General features: G+C 44.7%; 1 protein-coding gene across 1 annotated transcript; it reads left to right on the top strand.

Moving 5' to 3' along the window:
* The first annotated feature begins 2 nt into the window (after window positions 1–2).
* On the top strand, window positions 3–8805 carry LOC139051992 (uncharacterized). The gene is made up of 3 exons (XM_070529062.1): window positions 3–396; window positions 2313–2607; window positions 8238–8805. Exons 1-3 carry the CDS (start codon window positions 3–5, stop codon window positions 8593–8595), a joined length of 1047 nt encoding a protein of 348 aa, XP_070385163.1. The 3' UTR covers window positions 8596–8805.
* Window positions 8806–20537: the final 11732 nt, after the last annotated feature.

Genomic DNA, 20537 nt, shown 5'->3' with positions numbered 1-20537 from the left:
TCATGGCTTTGCCCATTAAGGCGCGCGTCACAAACATCGCCGGTGTGCGAGCCATCTTGGACTCGCTGTCCAGTCAAGAGGACATGATGGCGACCAAGATCTACCTGATGCTGGTGCCGCTCGCCAAGTTCTTCGGACTGAAAGAGCGGGCCAGAGTCCACCGTCGTATACCCAAGGACGACATCAGAAACGAGCTCTGCGTGACGGCGGTGGAAACGATGTTCGGAGATATCTATCAGCGCTGGATGACGGCCGAGTTGGTAGGCTCGGACACTGGTGCCGACTTGAGGCGCATGCTCTCCGACGTGCTGAAGGCGGCCGACAAGGTGCGAGAAATAACCCGAGGTGGCGCCCTAGACTACGGAAAGATGGTCGCGGCCACTTACCCAGCGCGAAGTGAGTGCTTTAACTCTTTGCGAACATTGTCACTAAGACATTGCTTGACGCTATTGCACCGAAAAATGCGTAGACGAAAATATAATGTAGCACTGTGGGTAGGAATAGTGGAAGGTTGTACGCGACTGAAATGTCACGCATTACAAGTAGAAATGCTTTTGTTGACTACGACCTACTTTCTTTCTTTCTTTCTTTCTTTCTTTCCTTCTTTCTTTCTTTCTTTCTTTCTTTCTTTCTTTCTTTCTTTCCTTGTTTCTTCCTTTCTTTCTTTCTTTCTTTCTTTCTTTCTTTCGTTACGCCTGCGTGCTTTGGTACTCTGATAAGCAGAACATAAACGATCCGTGCAAAGCACACAAAATCGTGCTGCAAGATTAAGCATCACTAATTATCGTTGCCTTAGCAGCGTCACAGTAATGAACACAAATTTGTATCAGCCTTTGCTGAGCCACCGAAGGCGCTGCCTTTGTCTGAAATTTTTTAGCAATATCTACGAGCGCAATGGCATCAACATAGCAAGATATACAGAGTGTCCCACATAACTTGAGCCAAGAATTTCAAAATGAAAGGCGCATCGGAAGCGAATTGAACCGAACGCATACTATTCGCAATAGTGCATAGTAACTTAGGCAATGTTTTTTGTTGTCCCCATAACTCACTAGTTAAGTTTAACTACCCAACTTTGTAATTACTGCTTGAGGACCCCAAGTGTGAAACGCAGATGTGTAGAGCGCCTTCAGAAAGTACCGATCGAGTTGTTTCCTTTACGATACGTCTCACGTAGTCCTCTGTTCCGGCTTGAAAAGAAAGCCCGCGAAATGTAAAAAAAAAAGCCACGTGACCCAGTGTTTGCGCAGTGCTATTGCGCTGCTCTCAAGCGTGCGTTCGGTGAACAAGGTCGGCTGCGTCGTGACTGGCGACGAGGAAGCAGCATGGCGTTGTTTTATGTCCTCGGCAGGGCTCGGCCAGCAGCATGCATTTTTGCCGTCATCCGACGGGAGCCGACCTCGTTAACACCACACTACGTCTCTCAACGACGAGACCACGAATTGAAACTATGGGAAATAAAATCTAGAACCAATTTACTAAAATAGTCTTTTTCCCACTCGTCATCTCAGTGGAACTTATTTTCTGAAGAGGCTGTGAATACTGAATCTCAGTGTTTTACAAAGGGATCTCATAAGTAAGAACGTAATTGTAATGAAATTCTGTTTTTTAGTACTGTGATGTTGTGGTTCTTTATCACCGTGTTTAAATATGCTGTGTTTTTGCAGACAGTATTTCTACTGTACTAGTTTTTTATTACGCTTTTCTACAACAGGTGTCTTCGCTTCTCGTGGCGCCGTGTACGCCGTTGTTCTGACAAACGATAAACAACCCCCCCCCCCCCCCACACACACACACGCACTGGTGCAATACTATTGAAAGGACACAATATGTCAGTTACAAAACCTCATCAATGAAGTACAAGGTGGGAAGACATGTTCCACACTCCGTGGTCGTGAAGCGGCAATGGCGCTGTGCTACTAATCCGAGGGTGCGGGATCGACTCCCGGCCACGGTCGCCACATTTCGATGTGGGTGAAATGCAAGAACGCCCTTGTAGCGTGAATTAGTTGCACTTTAAAGAACCGCAGGTGGTCGGAATGAATTCGAAGGCCTCTCACTACCGAATTCCTCAAATCAAATTATTGTTTTGGCATGTAAAACTCCACAATTTAATTTAACGACATACTTAGCAATTTAGAGTCTTTGCATCAATCTGCTGCGGCACGTCCAACCTTTAACATCCCGAACGTCCGTCATTTGCTTAAATCCACACGCAAAAGAAAAACTTGAGGAGGTCCAGAATAAGTTGAACGTTTAAAATGCCCCTGGGTTACAGAAAGGACAGACCTCTCTCATTTTTCTCCTTACAGTGTATCCTCTCGACAACGACACAATAACAATGGTGGAGGCCAACTACGGGTCAGACTTCGTGGTCAACGCTGTCCTCTTTACGGCCGGCGGGGGCAGTCCCGCGAGGCCTTTGCTGGATTTTGACGCGCTGTCGGCGGAGTGGAGTGACCGAGAAGTGGCTCAACGCCTCCTGATACCCGACTTCTACTACGCGCATACGGCGCAGGTCGTGCTCAACTACGCCACTGTCAGGTACTACTTGGCCAGGCAAGCCTTTTGGGCAGGATCGCCGTGGCACGGCGCTGGGAACGACAGGTAACTCCGAACATTGAAAGCATCAGGCTGAAGGTTATTGATAAAGTATAAGTCATAAGTAGGCTTCAGTGTTTTCGGTTTTTTCTTTTCCGAGATTCGGCATACTTTTGCCGCTCTTTACTCCTGCTCGAAAATTTATCCTTCTTCGGCGATTATGTTTTCCCATTCGAACTGCTTTCTTTTCGTTGGATACTTGGGCCATATAACGTAAAACTATTCCAATGCTTTTATTCCAATCTCCTGCGCGAAGTTCGCGTAACGACCGACGCAAGCATCGGGCGGTCACCCGCAGTGTTGACTGAACAGACCAATCAGACGCTCTCCTCGTTTATGGAAGGTCAATTTGCTTTAAAAACGATAGACATTGCCTTTAATGAGTGGCTTTAATGAGTGGTCATTAAGGGTTACGGACTGGATCCCAAGGGAAGGGAAGCGTAGCAGGGGGCGGCAGAAAGTTAGGTGGGCGGAGGAGATTAAGAAGTTTGCAGGGACGGCATGGCCACAATTAGTACATGACCAGGGTTGTTGGAGAAGTATGGGAGAGGCCTTTGCCCTGCAGTGGGCGTAACAGGCTGATGATGATGATGATGATGATGATGATGATGATGATATCTGATCTAATTTGTCCGATTTCTCTTACACACCTTGCGGTGGCTGGTCGAAAATCGCGGCGGCATGCAACGGAATTAATGATGACGCTAAAACGGATCCTCAGCAAAGGAGAGTTGGCAGAACGAGGTCGTGAACGGGCCGAAAGTGCTCGAAAATGTTACACGGTCACGTAGAAAGTTTTATTACGCGCAAATAAGCTCTTGCTATTCGACAGGGGCGAGTAGCCAGTGCCTGAGCGATCGGCGGCAGCCATCTTCTATTTCTTTCGGAACGTGGCAGCCTGCGGCTATTCAGAAGAAAATTCAGTTTTGTTCCGCACATTATTGCATCTTTATCGCGTACACGACACTTTGACGCGGTGGGTTTTTGCGGTTTTGCGACTTCGCGTGAGAGGCAGGTGAAGTGGGCGCAGCCCGAAAACTTTTGACCAATGGCCGAGGGCTAATGGCGAATAGGCGTCAAATCAGAAATAACTATTTTTCTTTTGTTCGATCAAACCATGCATAATCCGTGTGTACACGTTATATCAGATGGGGAGCTATTGCGGTTTTCGTGACATCACGTGACAGACAGGTGAAAGGGCGGTGGTCCAAAAAGTTTTTGACCAATCGCGGAAGGCTGATTGCAAAATTGGAATAGCTTTACGGTATAGCGCCCAGCTTTACGTTATTGGAAGCCTTTGTTCGCATCCAGCTTACCGTGCTTTTTTTTTCAGTGAATCTCTAACTCACTTGTTTCGTAGACTCTGAAAGTGCTACAAGACAGTAGTTTCAACTCGTCAGCGCCGTAGTCCTAGTCAATGCATTGGATGACAATGTTTTCGACAGCAGTCTAGCAAGTACACAGCGCCATACGACGGTGTGACTATTCAGAAATAAGAGAGTACTTAATATTCGCATTAAATATAATGAAACTTGATTTCTAACATTATGCGAGTACGTATGTTCAAATTATAAAAAAAAGGACTCGGTAGACACAGTCCTCCGTTACAACAGTGAATTAGTTCGTCGAACACAGTGGCCGCTACAGGGACTAGAAGAGCCCTGGCCAGGCCCTCCTAGAACCCTCCTCTTACAACCACGCTCCGCCCCCCCTCCCCCCCTCAAGCCTTTTTCTCAGCTTTTAGTCTTTCTCACAGCGGCTAGAAAATCGGCTGCAAATGAGAAAAAAAAGATACCTTGGGTATCATACTGGCATCTAACGCTGAGCTTGCGAGTGCCCTGTCAACAAAACGCATGTAGGCTCGCATATTCGCGCCAATCGCCATTTTGCCTGTGTGGTAAATTTAGTTTCATCATCATCACCAGTCTCTCTTCATGTCCCATGCAGTACGAATGCCTCTCCCTGCGATATTCAATTACCCCTGTCCTGCACACACTGATTCCACCTTGAGCCTGCAAATTTCCTAATTTCATCACACCACCTAGTATTATGCCGCCATCGACTGCGCTCTTCTGTAACTCTAATGGTCAACCGGTCGTCCATCCTACGCATATTACATGGCCTTCCCTGCTCCATTTCTTTCTCAATGTCAATTAGAATATCGGCTATCCCTGTTTGCTCTCTGATCCCCACCGCTTTATTCCTGTCTCTTAACGTTACGCCTCACATTTTTCGTTCCATTGCTCTTTGCGCGGTACTTACCTTGTGCTCGAGCTTCTTTTTCAGCCTCCAACCTTCTGCCCCATATGTTAGCCTGGTAGAATGCACTGATTTTACACCTTTCTTTTCAATGATAGTGGCAAGCTCCCAGTCAGCATCTGACAATGCCTACCGTATGCAATCCAACACATTTCTTGTTATTCTCTAAATTTCCTTCTCATGATAAGGGTCCCCTGTGAGTAATTGACCTAGATAAACGTATTCCTTCACAGACTCTGGAGGCTGACTGGTGATCCTGAACTCATGTTTCCTTTCCGGGCTATTGAACCTTATTTTTGTCTTTTCATACGAATCTTCAACTCCACTCTTAACACTTTCTCTGTTAAGGCCCCAAGTCATTTGTCGTAATTCATCCCTAGTGTTCCTGAACAGGACAATGTCATCTGTAAACCAAAGGTTGCTGAGATATTCACCGTTCATCCTCACTCCTAAGCCTTCGAACACTACTTCCAAGCATGCAGTGAATAGCACCGGATATATTTTGTCTCCTTGTGTGACCCCTTTCTTGATAAGTAACTGTCTACTTTTCTTGTAGAGTACCAAGGTAGCTGTGGGTTATTTGTAGATATTTACGAAGACATTCACGTAATCCTCCTGTGCCTCTTGATTATGTAATGGCTGTACGACTTGTGGTATCTCTGTGAGTAAAATGCATTTCCATAATTTATGAAAGCCATAGAGAGTGGCTGATCGTACTCTGCAGATCTCTCGTTTACCCGATTGATGACCTGGATGTGATCCATTGTAGAATATCTCTTCTTGAAGCCAGCTTGTTCCTTTGGTTCACTGAAGTGAAGTGTTGCTCTTATTCTATTGGAACTTATCTTGGTGAATATTTGATATAATACTGAAAGCAAGCGAATGGACCTAAACGTCAAAATGAAGCTTGCAACGAAAAATACGGACCATACATTAGCGTAAGGCTATGTACGGTGTAGTAATGATGCGTAATTAGCGTAAACAGGCCGAAATTAAACCCAGATGGCCCAGATAGGCCGATCCTGGATAATGTGCAGTCTCTAATGTGGGCCGATCACGAAAGTCATGCAACCTAAACAAGTCACATGGTAGGCTAATGCACCCCAGAAGACCTTGTCTTCGGTGTAAACTGTTGTCCAGTCCATTTCCTTCCCCTTTTTATTTTTATTTTGCTTTAAAACAGAAACTCTAAATTCTAGGTACAGAACCAAGCCACTTTACCATTCGCAGGTTTTGTCGGCAGGTATAGTTCATTATTATATTATAATATTTAGGGCCTTAAACCATCGCTAAGTCAACAATTGTTCACTGTCGACTCTACGGTGCCGTCGAAGGAACCACCACCCTCATATCATGCTTTATGCCATTGACGGTGCCCAGCCCAAACAAGCCTTGGGAAATGCGTCAGACTACATCAGGTTCTGGCGTCATGGCTGATCTTTTTCTTTGTCATTTTTTTTTCGATAGACGTTGACTATACATTGCCATGTGCAAGTGCTTCGCTCGCAGTGTTTGCGTCGGCATAGCGCGCGAGCCTCGGGTGATATTGTTAAAGAAATAGCGCTTGCCTGGCTGACATACTTCAGTAGGCAAGGGCTGCGTATCGTGGCGCCAGCAGAGGTGTTATTGGTAAGGGAAGTAAAACAAAAGAAAAAAAAACAACTTCCGTCCTGCACAAGAAAGGGCTGCCGCTTTTAGGCTTAGTTCGTTACGACTACATATAGCCAGTTGGCATTTAACAAAAGGCGCTCTCCAGGTATTTGTGTAGTATACATGTGCGAGCCAATCAGCGTCTCTCCTATCATCGTATGTATTCATTAAATCGGCGCGTTCCAAAATTGTGCTACCAGCGGCAGCTGGATTTCGATGGGGGCGAAATGCAAAAACGCCCGTGTACCGTGCATTGGATGCACGTTCAAGAACCCCAGGTGGTCAAAATCATATAAATATGCAAATTATTTCTGTCATTACAAACTTTACGTAAATGTTGCAATTTCGAAACTGACGCTGACAAATAATGAATTCACGTCTGTATAATAGAAATTATAGAACTAGCACCACCTTCTAGATACCCTGCAGTCCCCAAAATATGCTAAAGAATACCTCGGTATTTCAGCTAAGGTTGTGCTGAACTGCTAGAGGCACACTTTTAGAATGCTGCTAAGTGGCACGCCCAATTTTTTCGTAACACATCTTAAGGTCGTATATATCTAAAGTAACGCCACTTTTAAGATTTTAGGATTTTTGTATAACTGTAGCAATACAGAACTCCTAAAACGTCATATATATATATATATATATATATAAATATATATATATATATATACACATTGGGTTATTAAATAAAAAGTAAATTATGAAACTTTACGTAATTGGCAGAACTATCGTTGAAAACTATCTTGCTGCTAATGTACGCCTAGACACGTAGCATATCAGGAAAAACGGCAGCAGCCTAGATATGACAGTTAAAGAAAGCATTCCGCATAAAACGAAACATTGGGATTTACGTTACAGGATGACGGCGACGAAGGTATGAGCATTCGCTTTGAAAAGATCTGGTGAGATATGCAATTGAGCTAGTAATTCTAACTATTCTGGTTTATCGAAGTCATTAAATATTTATCTGCACAAATTTACAGTATTGCACGAAAGGTAAGGTTCACTTCATTGCATTTTTTCCTTTCCTTTGCGCAACCAATCTCGCAGCATTGTATCTTGTACACTGTTCCCGTATACAAAGTGCCACATAGCGAAATATAACGACTATCTTATCGGGAAGCTATAGCTGCGTTTGTATAGGTTTGCGATAGCGTTACATCGCATTGCATTTCCAGCACGTCGCATCCATGAAAACCGCAGTAAGCCCCCCGCGAGGCAATTCGGAATTGTTGCGCTAGGCGCGGTTAAGGCTCGGGTGGACACAGGTGAGTCGCCTCGCACGGTGCATGTAGACGCTGGTGCATCACATTGAGGGGGAGTGGAAAAGTGAGACGGCTGCCGACGTGCGCTCTCCTTCGTCCAGCGGGCAAACCAGAGCTCCAGAAAAAGGTTGTAACTTGTGTGGCACAACCGATAATGTGCAATATGCAAATGCCGTGGTGCACCAAGATGTAACTTTCATTTCTAGAGTGAACAATCTAAATAAAGTTTCCGGGGGAGAAGATAGCCCCAAAGGTGCCAAATTTTTCCCTTAGAATGTACTTCAAAGGCGAATGGTACGGCGCAGTGCACAAGAAGTGCATGGAGCGTTCGAACACGGTGCCCCATGTGAAATTTTCGGACAATTAGCGTTTGTCAATTCGGGAACCCGCAACCGCATTGCATGAGGCATCATGCAGCCAGTCTTTCGCTAACGTATGAACCTCCTCTCGACGCAGCCACGCCAACTCCTCCGCGGCGTGGGACCTGACTGAGCACACGCACTGCCTGGCGTCCTACGCGAAGCAGACCTCCGGCATCGAAATGTCCGGCGACGAGCCGTGGTGGCGGGACGCGGTCCAGGTCCGCTGGGCCGCCGAGGTCTCGTTCAGGGCGTCCGCTTTCCGAGACGCCAACATCGCGCAGGAGAGGTCGCTCAGGCAGCTCTTCTTCCTCCGCTTTGGCCACACCTTCTGCGCAGTGCCCCAGCGCGGCCACTGGGAGGCGGCAGCGACGGCGTGTCGCGTGGCCACCATGACGCTGCCCGCGTTCGCCGGAGCGTTCGGGTGCCCCGCCATGGTGGGCATCGGGTGCTGACCACTCGGCGGCTGCACGGTAGAAGCAGTAAAACGAGAGTCACTCGCAGAGAGCAGCAGTGCGGCTTCGCACGGCGCGTCAGTTTCTTTTAAAAATGCGCAACATGTCGAAGGCGTTCGTGACTGATTTTTCTCACTGCTGACTAACCGGAGCAGGAAGATGGCACGCAAGAGCGCACTTGCTAATAAAGTGACACAGCCTGGTAAAGGAAAATAATTTTTTTCCATCTTACATACTGACAAAGACTCTGTTAAGTGAGCATTCGATACTTTACCAATATTGTTACGCGTACTGGAGAGAGAGAAAGAGCGATAATTTTATTGCGATAGCAATTATATGGACACTCAAAACGAATTTCCGCCGTCGCCATGATGTTTCATATAAAGTCGAGGTGGGCAGTGGCGTAGCCAGAAATTTCGTTTCGGGGGAGGGGGGCTCACGTTGCAGCTCGGCCTCCTCATTATGAAATTTGTCGAGGGATCAAATACGTGAATAATGACCGCATTGCTATTGCCGAAGACGCCGCAAACGTATTCTTGAACGCTACGCACTGTCAAGACAAGTAAAATACGTATTTTTTCATAAAAGAATACACTCGTATGTCCCAAAAGTTCTGTCCGAAAAAACTGATATCAGTTCTTCCATGTTTCTGTCTATTTATTAGATTGAGTAGCCGTAAAGGCTACTCAACAATACATCATATTCACACTATCAATCAGGTGATAGAGAAATGTGCGCAATATAACCAACCCTTATATATAGCTTTCATTGATTACGAGAAAGCATTTGATTCTGTCGAAACCTCAGCAGTCATGGAGGCATTACGGAATCAGGGTGTAGACGAGCTGTATGTAAAAATACTGAAAGATACCTATAGCAGCTCCACAGCCACCGTAGTCCTCCATAAAAAAAGCAACAAAATCCCAATAAAGAAAGGCGTCAGGCAGGGAGATACAATCTCTCCAATGCTATTCACAGCGTGTTTACAGGAGGTATTCAGAGACCTGGATTGGGAAGAAATGGGGATAAAAGTTAATGGAGAATACCTCAGTAACTTGCGATTCGCTGATGATATTGCCTTGCTTAGTATCTCAGGGGACCAACTGCAATGCATGCTCACTGACCTGGAGAGGCAAACCAAAACAGTGGGTCTAAAAATTAATCTGGAGAAAACTTAATGTTTAACAGTCTCGGAAGAGAACAACAATTTACAATAGGCAAAGAGGCACTGGAAGTCGTAAGGGAATACATCTACTTAGGGCAGGTAGTGACTGCGGAACCGGATCACGAGACGGAAATAATCAGAAGAATAAGAATGGGCGGGGTGCGTTTGGCAGGCATTCTCAGATCATGAACAGCAGTTTGCCATTATCCCTCAAGAGAAAAGTGTATAATAGCTGTGTCTTACCAGTACTCACGTACGGGGCAGAAACCTGGAGGCTTACTCAAATTGAGGACGACGCAACGAGCTATGGAAAGAAGAATGATAGGTGTAACGTTAAGGGATAAGAAAAGAGCAGATTGGGTGAGGGAACAAACGCGAGTTAATGACATCTTAGTTGAAATCAAAAAAAGAAATGGGCATGGGCAGGACATGTAATGAGGAGGGGAGATAACCGATGGTCATTAAGGGTTACGGACTGGATTCCAAGGGAAGGGAAGCGTAGCAGGGGGCGGCAGAAAGTTAGGTGGGCGGATGAGATTAAGAATTTTGCAGGGACGGCATGGCCACAATTAGTACATGACCGGGGTAGTTGAAGAAATATGGGAGAGGCCTTTGCCCTGCAGTGGGCGTAACGAGATTGCTGCTGCTGCTGCTGCTGCTGATGATGATGATGAATAGGTAAAGAAAATATCACATGAACTTTACAACTATATCAGCTCGAAACCAGCAAAGCAGGTAATGCCGCTGTTATGAAAAATGTAAAGGCCATGAAATTAACAATTTGAGGACAAATAGTTTAATGAAACTCTGTCAGCGAAGAACCTTGTTTACATTTTTGTACATATACCACAACCACACAAAAATTTCAATGACTCGGTCATTTGTTCCGATGTATTGCTCATGAGCAGCTATCATCGGTCGTGTACTGTTAGCAAATGGACCGAAATTATAGTCGCAACAAAGAGCCCTCCACGTATAAAAAGCAGGAATTCTGCAAAATATACGAGGGCGATTCAAATGAAAGTGAGCCGATTGCAATATATGGCAAACGGGGTATTTATTTAAACGTAGTCTCCATGAGCATTTAGACATATGCGCCACTGGCTAATGAGTCGCGTGATTCCTGTCGCATAAAACTCCTCGCGTTGCTGCTTCAAAAGATCTGTATATTCACGTTATCGTCCGACACGAATCTGGTTCCCTTGAGCTGTTTCTTGAATTGCACCAAAATGAGGAAGTCGCAAGGCGACAGATCTGCACTGTATGACGGATGTTGCAGCGTTTCCTACTTACACTTTGCCAGTTTTGTATTAACATCATAAGCGACGTGGGCACTGGCATTGTCGTGGAGTCAAGATGACACCATTCGTCATTTTTCCACGCCGTTTGTTCTTGACTGCGACACGCAGCCGATCCGGCGTTTCACAATAACAATAATAAATAACGTTTCACAATCAGTAATGACCTCTAACGATCGAAAAAAAAAGTCAACACCTTTCCGACGGAAATGGCAACTTGATTTTCTTTCCTTGAGGATGGTGAATTTAAATGTTTGCACTGTAAGCTTTGGCTTCGTGTTTCAGGCTGTAGTAGTGGCACCATAATTCGTTCCCGGTCACAAATGCAGACAAGAAGTCGTCACCCTCATTGTGATACCGGATTAGATGATCGAGTCAAGGCAGCGCCGAACTTCGTCTGCTGGCTGTGAGTCGAAATCTAGGGCATCCACTGTGCACACAAGAGCCGGTAACCGAAATGTTACTGAATTATGGTTTGAGCCAAACCGTGACTGATGTTTACACGCTTTGCCAGTTCATCGACGCTTATCCTCCGTTATTATTAATTTTTTATCCTCCGTTATTATTAATTTTTTTTTATCCTCCGTTATTGCCTAATCATCTCATCAACCTTTGCAATTGTGTTGCGGGTGATTGCACGGTGGCTTTGGCATGGTCTTGGATCATCTTTGCATTTTTCACGTCCGTTTTTGAACCATTTGCTCTAACGCTTCACCAACAAGTGGCCAACGAAATGCAATGTTCAACGTACACCTTCAGCTGTAAAAACCTCACGACACCACGCTATTCCACTTTGGAGTGTCCATTATGTCACTCAACCATGTTCAACACAGTGTGTGAGAGCATTAAAAATCTTTATTCTCACACTTGCGTGTCACTTTTGTAAATGGGAGATGCCTGTGTGCTACGCGCATGCTTCGCAGATAATGAACACAACCATCATTGCGCGGGCTTGGTTGGCTCACTTCCATTTGACTCGCCCTCGTACATTACAAATGCGAAGATACAGCTTGATAAAGGGCAAAAAAGTGTCACAGGAAACAAAGGTCACCGCACACATAGACAAAACCTCGCAATCAGTCAGTCAAGAGCTTTATTGAGGTCCTGAGGAGGTTTAAGCCGTTGGGAGATGGCACGCGGGGAGCCCCTTGGGCCGTAACCGTAGGCGACGCTCAAGTCAGGACGGGAACGTTGTGACGCTCCGCCAGTTCTTCGGCCCTCTGGACGGCCTTGAGTTGGAGTTTGAGGTCCCGGCATTTGAGGGCTTCTTCCCATTCATTATCGGTGTCATAGGAAACGAAGATGCCGATAATGCCGCTCGCGCAGTCCTTGAAGACGCACAAGAAGAGGCCATACCACTTTCACGGTCCGACGCAGCTAGCAGACTTTTGGTGCTTGCACAGGTTATCTCGCTCTCTCTAAGGTGCACACCAAGCAGCCAAAGCAACCGGAGCAACCGTCAATACCCCCTGCCCTTTTTGATGCATCTCTGTATGCCAACTGGACTCCGCCGAAGAGAGGCCGCTCCGCTTTATCGCTTATGGCTAGGGGTGGCTTTCACGAAATCTTACTCATTTCGCATTGGAATGGCCGACAACGCTCTCTGCAATGCCTGTCTTTGCGAGGAGACGCTTGAACACATTCTGTGCGACTGTCCTGCATATAAAGTTCAGCGACAGTCCCTCGCATCCGTTCTAGCGCACGTTGACACTAGACCACTATCCCTCGAAACGATTTTCACATGCCGCCGACAAAAGACATCGCGGCTGAAGGCGACGATGGGACTACTTCGGTTTTTGAAAGAGACGACATTGGACAAGCGGCTGTGGCAGTGATATCACGTACCACGGAAAAGTGATGGACTCTAACTGACGATGTGTGTACTGTGCTATGTGCTCTCTCTCTCTCTCTCCTTTCCACATCTTTCATCCTCCCATCCCGCTTCCATGTGTAGGGTAGCAAACCGGTTATGCTAAACTGGTAATCCTCCCTGCATTTCCTTCTCCACTTTTTCCTTCCTTCGCATTCGGGCTCACAGGAGAGAGGGCCCTTTGGTACCTTTGGTAACGCGGTACATTGCCATAGCATGTGCGAGAGTGAGTAGTAGAGTTCTGGGCAGTCTGGGCAATTTGCCGGGATTTCTGAGTTGTAGTGGCTTAGTAGGCCTCGTGACGGATACGAGTTCGTTTGTAGCATTCGAAACGCGGCCGCCTGCGCGCGTTCGAGTTTGGCGTGTGGGAGGGGGTATTTAATTCTGCCTTTTCGATAGTGTGAGGTGATTTCTTGGTCAGTTAGTAGCGGGTCATGAAACTCAATGTCCATCCCCTCGGAGGCCGTGGGACCGTCACGGCGGGCAAGTTCTCACGCACGGTCTTGGGCCGTTTCATTGAGGTTGTGTTTTTTCGGGTGAATGTCTTTCCCCATGTGAGCGGGGAACCAGGAGAGGCATCGTTTGCTCTCTTTTGAGCTTGCTAGTAGTATATGCGCTACCTCTTTAGATACGTTGCCGCTTTCGCAAGCCCGAATTGCAGCACGCGAATCCGTGAGGATATGGGTAAATGTGGGGTATGCCATAGCGGTGGCTACGGCTATATGTTTTGTTTTAGCGCTGGTGGCCAATTCAACCAATGCGGATGATCGTAACGTTCCGTTGCCATCCACGACTGCTATCGCGACAGTTGATGTGTTGCCGAACTGGGCCGCGCCTATAAGAGCAGTGGCTTCACGATCCGCGTCGGTGCGGACGAGAATGGCGCAGGCGCGGGCCCGGTGCCTACCCACGTTGTGTAATGGGTGCACGTTTCTGAGAAACGGTGAGACTCTGTAATTGTCTCTAATTTTGGTCGGTAGGGTAACCGCATGCTCGAGATAGGGAGATGGGGAGACATTCACATTCAAGGACTAATCGCTTAGGATTAGTCTACCGGCTTTGGGCGAGGATAGGTGAAGTATTTGCGAAAGTATTTTCGAAAGTAAAAAAAAGTATTTGAGTTCGGCAGTGGTGCACCACAGCGCAACGACTAATTTCTGTATCTTCTGCAGCTTTCGGCGCGTGCCCATCTACCGAGCAAGGCATTGCTTCGTCGCTGGTCCGGTGCTATCAGCGGCCGTCAGCGGATAATTGCAAGCATTACAAGCTTCGAGTGGCGGAACAGCGCATGCACAAGGACTCCCCTGGTGGACGATTCTGCCTATATTAGCAGAAGCGCCTCAGCTGAATCTTCAGTTCGGCAGCGGTGCACCACAGAGCAACGGCTAATTTCTGTATCTTCTGCAGGTGAGCAATATAATTTTCTATTGTATAAAGCCCGAAATCTTGACTGTGCACTCCTGCCGAACACAGCAAACATTGTATTTGACACAGCCATTGCTTTTGTTGGGTACTTCTGTAAGGCACTTTCTATACTTAAACGTAAATGTGTAAGGACGTGAAAGATATTGCCACGGCGCTTGAGCACCTGAGGCGAGAACTAAGGACAGATCTCAGATCATTGAAAGAAAGTGTGAAAAACTGCAACGATACCTGTGATGGTGTAATGAAATCATAAGTGAAACGAAAGAACTTAGAAAGGAAGTCCAAAGTCTTTCAAAGAAAAACAAAGAACTGGAAGCTGAAAACTGTAGATTGAATAAAGGATAGATCAATTAGAACAGTATCAAAGGATGAACAACTTGGAAATAAAAGGAGTGCCTGAGGAAGGTGACGTTGTCGATGTTGTGAGGAGGATCGGGAGTACACTGAATGAACCGATTGCTGATTCGGACATTGACATCTGCCATCGTGTGCCCACATCAAACTCCTCCGAAAAAAACGTTGTTGTCCGTTTTGTACAACGCACAAAATGGGACAAGATTCTGCAAAAAGCAAGAAAGCAGAGGATGACTACAAAAGATCTTGAATATGGTGGAGACGGCACACCCATCTATGTGAACGAGCACCTGACCCGCTCAAACAAGATAATTCTGGGTGCTGCGATCGCTCAGAAAAAAGTAGTAGGATGGAAGTTTGTGTGGGTGACTGGCGGGAAAATTTTTGCCCGTAAGGACGAGCAAACCACAAGTCACAGAATTAGCAGCGTTGCTGACATAGAGCAGATAATTGTATAGAAAACTGTATAAGCTGTACAGTGCACAACAGCTCAAATGGAAGACATACCACAGGAATGCCACTATTATGAATGTGATCATTTCAATGAAAAATACAAAAAAAGGCGAAAGAAAGTTTTCAGCCATTCATCTAAATATCAGAAGCCTTAAAAATAAGGTTCAAGATCTTGAAATGTTTCTGCAGTCATTTAGCTTAAAATTTACCGTTATAATACTCACGGAAACTTGGCTATCAGATGAAATGGAACCCCCTTACCTTCAAGGTTACAAATGGGAAAGCATAAGTAGAAAAGCAAAAGAGGTGGTGGGATAGCCATTTACTTAAAAGATAATTTACCGCATAAGGTATTAGACAGCATGTGCCGAATGGATGAAAATGTCGAGAGCTTATCGGTGAAAGTGCTTAACACCATTGTCTGCGCCGTGTACAGGCCACCTTCTGGCTGCGTGTCTGAATTCATGTCATTTTTCGAAAATTCACTTAGCTCTTTTAGCTCGGCGAATGCGCCGTTTATGATCCTTGGAGATATAAATATTGACACAATATCCGGTAACTTACATGCTAACACATTTCGAGATGCTGTTCACCAGTACGCGTGCAACAATGTGATAACACTGCCCACTAGGGTGACCGTTGACACGGCCACATCCCTTGACATCTGCGTCACAAATATAGATAGCGATGGTCTTTCCGCTGGTGTAATCTTGAATGACATCAGCGATCACCTGCCCGTGTTTTGCCTAACAAATGCATCCTACAAGAAACAACATAATGATGAAGGAAACCTCTTGCTCCGCATGGTAAACGAAACTACGCTAAACATGTTCAGCTGCCTTATCAACCAAGAAAGCTGGCAGGCTGTTTACGATCAGTATAACCCCAGAACTGCGTACAAGATCTTCTTGGATAAATTCAACAAGTGGTACAATACAGCCTTCCCTCTGCGAAAGCAGAAAAAAAGAAATAAAAAAGTTAGAAAACCATGGATAACTGTGGACTTATACAAACGAATACGTAAAAAAATAATTTGTACCACTGTTTCGTTAGCTCTCGTAATTGTGACATATTGACTGAGTTTAAAAAATTCTGAAATAAATTAAACTTCGATTTGAAAAAGGCAAGGGATGATTATTACGAAAGAAAATTTTACAAAATTCAAAACGATCAACGTAGACTGGAGGACAGTGAACGATTTAACTGGACGAGGGCGAAAAACGCATATCGTGAATGAAATTGTAATCGATAATGCCAGTGTAGTTGGGCAACAGCTTGTTGATGAAATGAATCGACACTTTGTAAGCACAGGGGTATATAGTGCACAAGACTTGGAAGCGGATATTTTCATGACTACAGGGCAGGTTGATTCCATTATGCTTACACTAGCGACTCCTACTGAAATTGAAGCAATTATCATGACCCTAGGAAACAAAGCTGCAGGCGGAGAAGACGAAATAAAGGCCTTACCTGTCAATTATCTCGCTCATCTTATGAGTCCTGTATTAACCCATATAATAAATGAGATGCTTACACGCGGCGAGTTCCCAGATGAATTAAAAATAGCTAAGATCACCCCTGTCTACAAGGGTGGCGATGAGAAAAAGCTTACCAACTACAGGCCGATATCTGTTTTGCCGGTGTTTTCCAAGATATTTGAGCGTGTTATTAATGATAGGCTTACGTCTATTTTTCATAAACACAAAAAAATTACGAAGTCGCAGTATGGCTTTCAAAAGGATAAGTCTGCAGAACTAGCTTTAACAAACATAAAGGACAAAATAATTGAAAATATTGGGAACAAACGGCTCACTCTGGGGATTTTCTTGGATTTAAAAAAAAGCATTTGACACTGTGCAGCACGATATCCTTCTAAAGAATCTTGCTGCGTATGGTGTTCGAGGAGTAGCACAGAATTTAATTACATCATATCTCTCAAATCGGTATCAGTATGTATGCGTCGACAATCTGGTATCACAAAAATTGAAAGTCGAATCTGGCGTTCCTCAAGGATCAATCTTAGGACCCCTCTTATTTCTTGTGTACATAAATGATATAATGTCCATACCAAACTCCCCTGAAATAATAATGTATGCTGACGACACTAATATCTTCTTTACTAGCACTACAAAAGAGGTCATAGAATCATCAGCTAAGAGTTACCTCTTACACCTCTCCAGGTGGCTTAAAAGCAACCGGCTAAGTTTAAACACAAGCAAATCCAAATATATAATTTTTAAGCCAGCAAATAAAAAAGACCCCTATTGTGTTCATCTGCACTTTGAGGACACGTTACTGGAACAAGTTACAGAGCAAAAGTTCTTGGGCGTATGGTTTACAGAGGACCTTACTTGGAATACTGATGTTGACAAATTAAAAAGTGAGCTATCTCGAGTTACTGGCTGCATGTATAAAATACAAAATATACTATTCACCTGGTTGAAACAAACATTATATTACTCACTTTTCTATTCAAAACTCAGTTATGGCATTTAAGTCTGGGGAGGGAACTACGACAGCTTCAAACTACAACAAACTAATCATTGTACAAAAGAAAATATTGAGAATGTGTGAAAACTATGTGGGTGATAAACGAGGACTCCGAACAAAACCGCTCTTCATTAAATATAGCATGCTTAAAGCAGATCAAGTTTATTATTTCAAGCTACTCCAGTGGATATATAAATATAGGCTGCACACAATACCTGTAGACAGTTGCACCTCATACGCAATACGTAAACCACACTATGTAAAGCCCGCTACAAGAACTAATGCTGGAAAGCAAAAATTGAATTATCAAACGATTAATATATTAAACAGTGATCACTTTAACGTACAATACACACAATCCTCCCACGGCTTCAAAAATGACTGTAAAAACCTATTAGTGGGCAGTGACATTGCATTTTCATTTTGAGTAAATTGTGCTCATCCCTGATAACAAATGTAACCTCAGTTATGTTAGATTTTTCTCAGCGCTTGTAAATCATATTTGCCATTGTTTCGGCATATACATTGTGTATCAGTCTAAACCTTCGTTTTTTTTTCTGAAATGTTTAATGTACTGATCTACTTACTGTATGTGCTATTTATTTTCGAGAAAGTGATTCTATGGTTTTTTTTTCTTTGTTGACTTCTGGTGTAAGCCAATTTTATTGTTATATAATACTTATTGCATATGTATCTTCTGCTTTTTCGAAATCCATCCCGTTGAAGCAAAAGTAATGCTTTGGAGACATGTGTTCTGAATAATTGAATTTTTCGTTGCTGTGTGCTGTGTGTTAAACATATGTTCGAGAAATATGTATGTGAATGATATGTCATGCTGCCTTGAACTGTAGGGGCGCAGAGGCTCTGTCAGGCATATTGCCTTTACCTCTGCCCCCTACACGGAGAGAATCCGTGAAACAAACAATAAATAAAGAAAGAATACTTGCCGAAAAAAAAATAATCTGAGCCTCGATCACTTCCTTGATGTTGTTGTGCATGTCTAGCTGATCAACCTTTGCTGTACTTGCTCTTTGTGGAATGCCCAAGACCTGTTTGATGCGCTGGCGCATGAGTGTCTTTAGTTTCTTCTTTTCTATTTTCATCCAGTCGTGAGCAGAGGCGACGTAATTCATGTGGCTCATAAGGAACGCCTGGTATACGCGCAGAAGGTTATCTTCCCACAGACCCTTCCTGCGCCCTGAGATTCTGTGTGCGAGTCTGATCATGTTTTTGGTTTTGGTGGTTAAATGCTTAACGTGTGTCCGTGGCATCCAGTGGCTTCGATTCATCATCATCATCATAATCAGCCTGGTTACGCCCACTGCAGGGCAAAGGCCTCTCCCATACTTCTCCAACAACTCCGGTCATGTACTAATTGTGGCCATGCCGTCCCTGCTAACTTCTTAATCTCATCCGCCCACCTAACTTTCTGCTGCCCCCTGCTACGCTTCCCTTCCCTTGGGATCCACTCCTTAACCCTTAATGACCATCGGTTATCTTCCCTCCTCATTACATGTCCTGCCCATTCCAATTTCTTTTTCTTGATTTCAACTAAGATGTCATTACCTCGCGTTTGTTCCCTCACCCAATCTGCTCTTTTCTTATCCATTAACGTTACACCTATCATTCTTCTTTCCATAGCTCGTTGCGTCGTCCTCAATTTGAGTAGAACCTTTTTCGTAAGCCTCCAGGTTTCTGCCCCGTAGGTGAGTACTCGTAAGACACAGCTATTATATACTTTTCTCTTGAGGGATAATGGCAACCTGCTGTTCATGATATGAGAATGCCTGCCAAACGCACCCCAGCCCATTCTTATTCTTCTGATAATTTTTGTCTCATGATCCGGATCCGCCGTCACTACCTGCCCTAAGTAGATGTATTACCTTACGACTTCCAGTGCCTCGCTGCCTATTGTAAATTGCTGGTCTTTTCCGAGACTGTTAAACATTACTTTAGTGTTCTGCAGATTAATTTTTAGACACACTCTTCTGCTTTGCCTCTCCAGGTGAGTGAGCATGCATTGCAATTGGTCCCCTGAGTTACTAAGGAAGGCGATATCATCAGCGAATCGCAAGTTACTAAGGTATTCTCCATTAACTTTTATCCCCAATTCTTCCCAATCCTGGTCTCTGAATACCTCCTGTAAACACACTGGAGAGATCGTATCTCCCTGCCTGACGCCTTTCTTTATTGGGATTTTGTTGCTTGCTTTATGGAGGACTATGGTGGCTGTGGAGGTGCTATAGGTATCTTTCAGTATTTTTACACACGGCTCGTCTACACCCTGATTCAGTAATGCCTCCATGACTGCTGAGGTTTCGACAGAATCAAACGCTTTCTCGTAATCAATGAAAGCTATATATAAGGGTTGGTTATATTCCGCACACTTCTCTATCACCTGATTGGTAGTGTGAATATGATCTATTGTTGAGTAGCCTTTACGGAATCCTGCCTGGTCCTTTGCTTGACAGAAGTCTAAGGTGTTCCTGATTCTATTTGCGATTATCTTAGTAAATAGTTTGTAGGCAATGGACAGTAAGCTGATCGGTCTATAATTTTTCAAGGCTTTGGCGTCCCCTTTCTTTTGGATTAGGATTATGTTAGCGTTCTTCCAAGATTCCGGTACGCTCGTGGTCATGAGGCATTGCGTATACAGGGTGGCTAGTTTCTCTAGAACAATCTGACCACCATCCTTCAACAAATCTGCTGTTACCTGATCCTCCCCAGCTGCCTTCCTCCTTTGCATAGCTCCTACCCTACTAAAAAATCCTATTTGTTTTCAAACGGGTTTCATCAAATAGGGTTATGGAACGGGACCCCGTTTGATCCTGTTCAGTCCTGACCTGTTTAAATCCCGTTTGTTCCTGTTTAAACCTGACCCGTATAA

This window comes from Dermacentor albipictus, unplaced genomic scaffold, assembly GCF_038994185.2.
Source record: "Dermacentor albipictus isolate Rhodes 1998 colony unplaced genomic scaffold, USDA_Dalb.pri_finalv2 scaffold_17, whole genome shotgun sequence".
Taxonomy (NCBI): Eukaryota; Metazoa; Arthropoda; class Arachnida; order Ixodida; family Ixodidae; genus Dermacentor; species Dermacentor albipictus.
The sequence above is the reverse complement of the archived record's forward strand: the minus strand, read 5'-3'. Positions and strand labels throughout refer to the sequence as shown.

Bases quoted from the DNA above. Each gene is read 5' to 3' on its own strand.
- LOC139051992 (XM_070529062.1), top strand. From the start codon at position 3: ATGGCTTTGCCCATTAAGGCGCGCGTCACAAACATCGCCGGTGTGCGA. The intron at 397-2,312 runs GTGAGTGCTTTA...TTCTCCTTACAG, and splicing joins GGCCACTTACCCAGCGCGAA to TGTATCCTCTCGACAACGAC. The intron at 2,608-8,237 runs GTAACTCCGAAC...CTCTCGACGCAG, and splicing joins CACGGCGCTGGGAACGACAG to CCACGCCAACTCCTCCGCGG.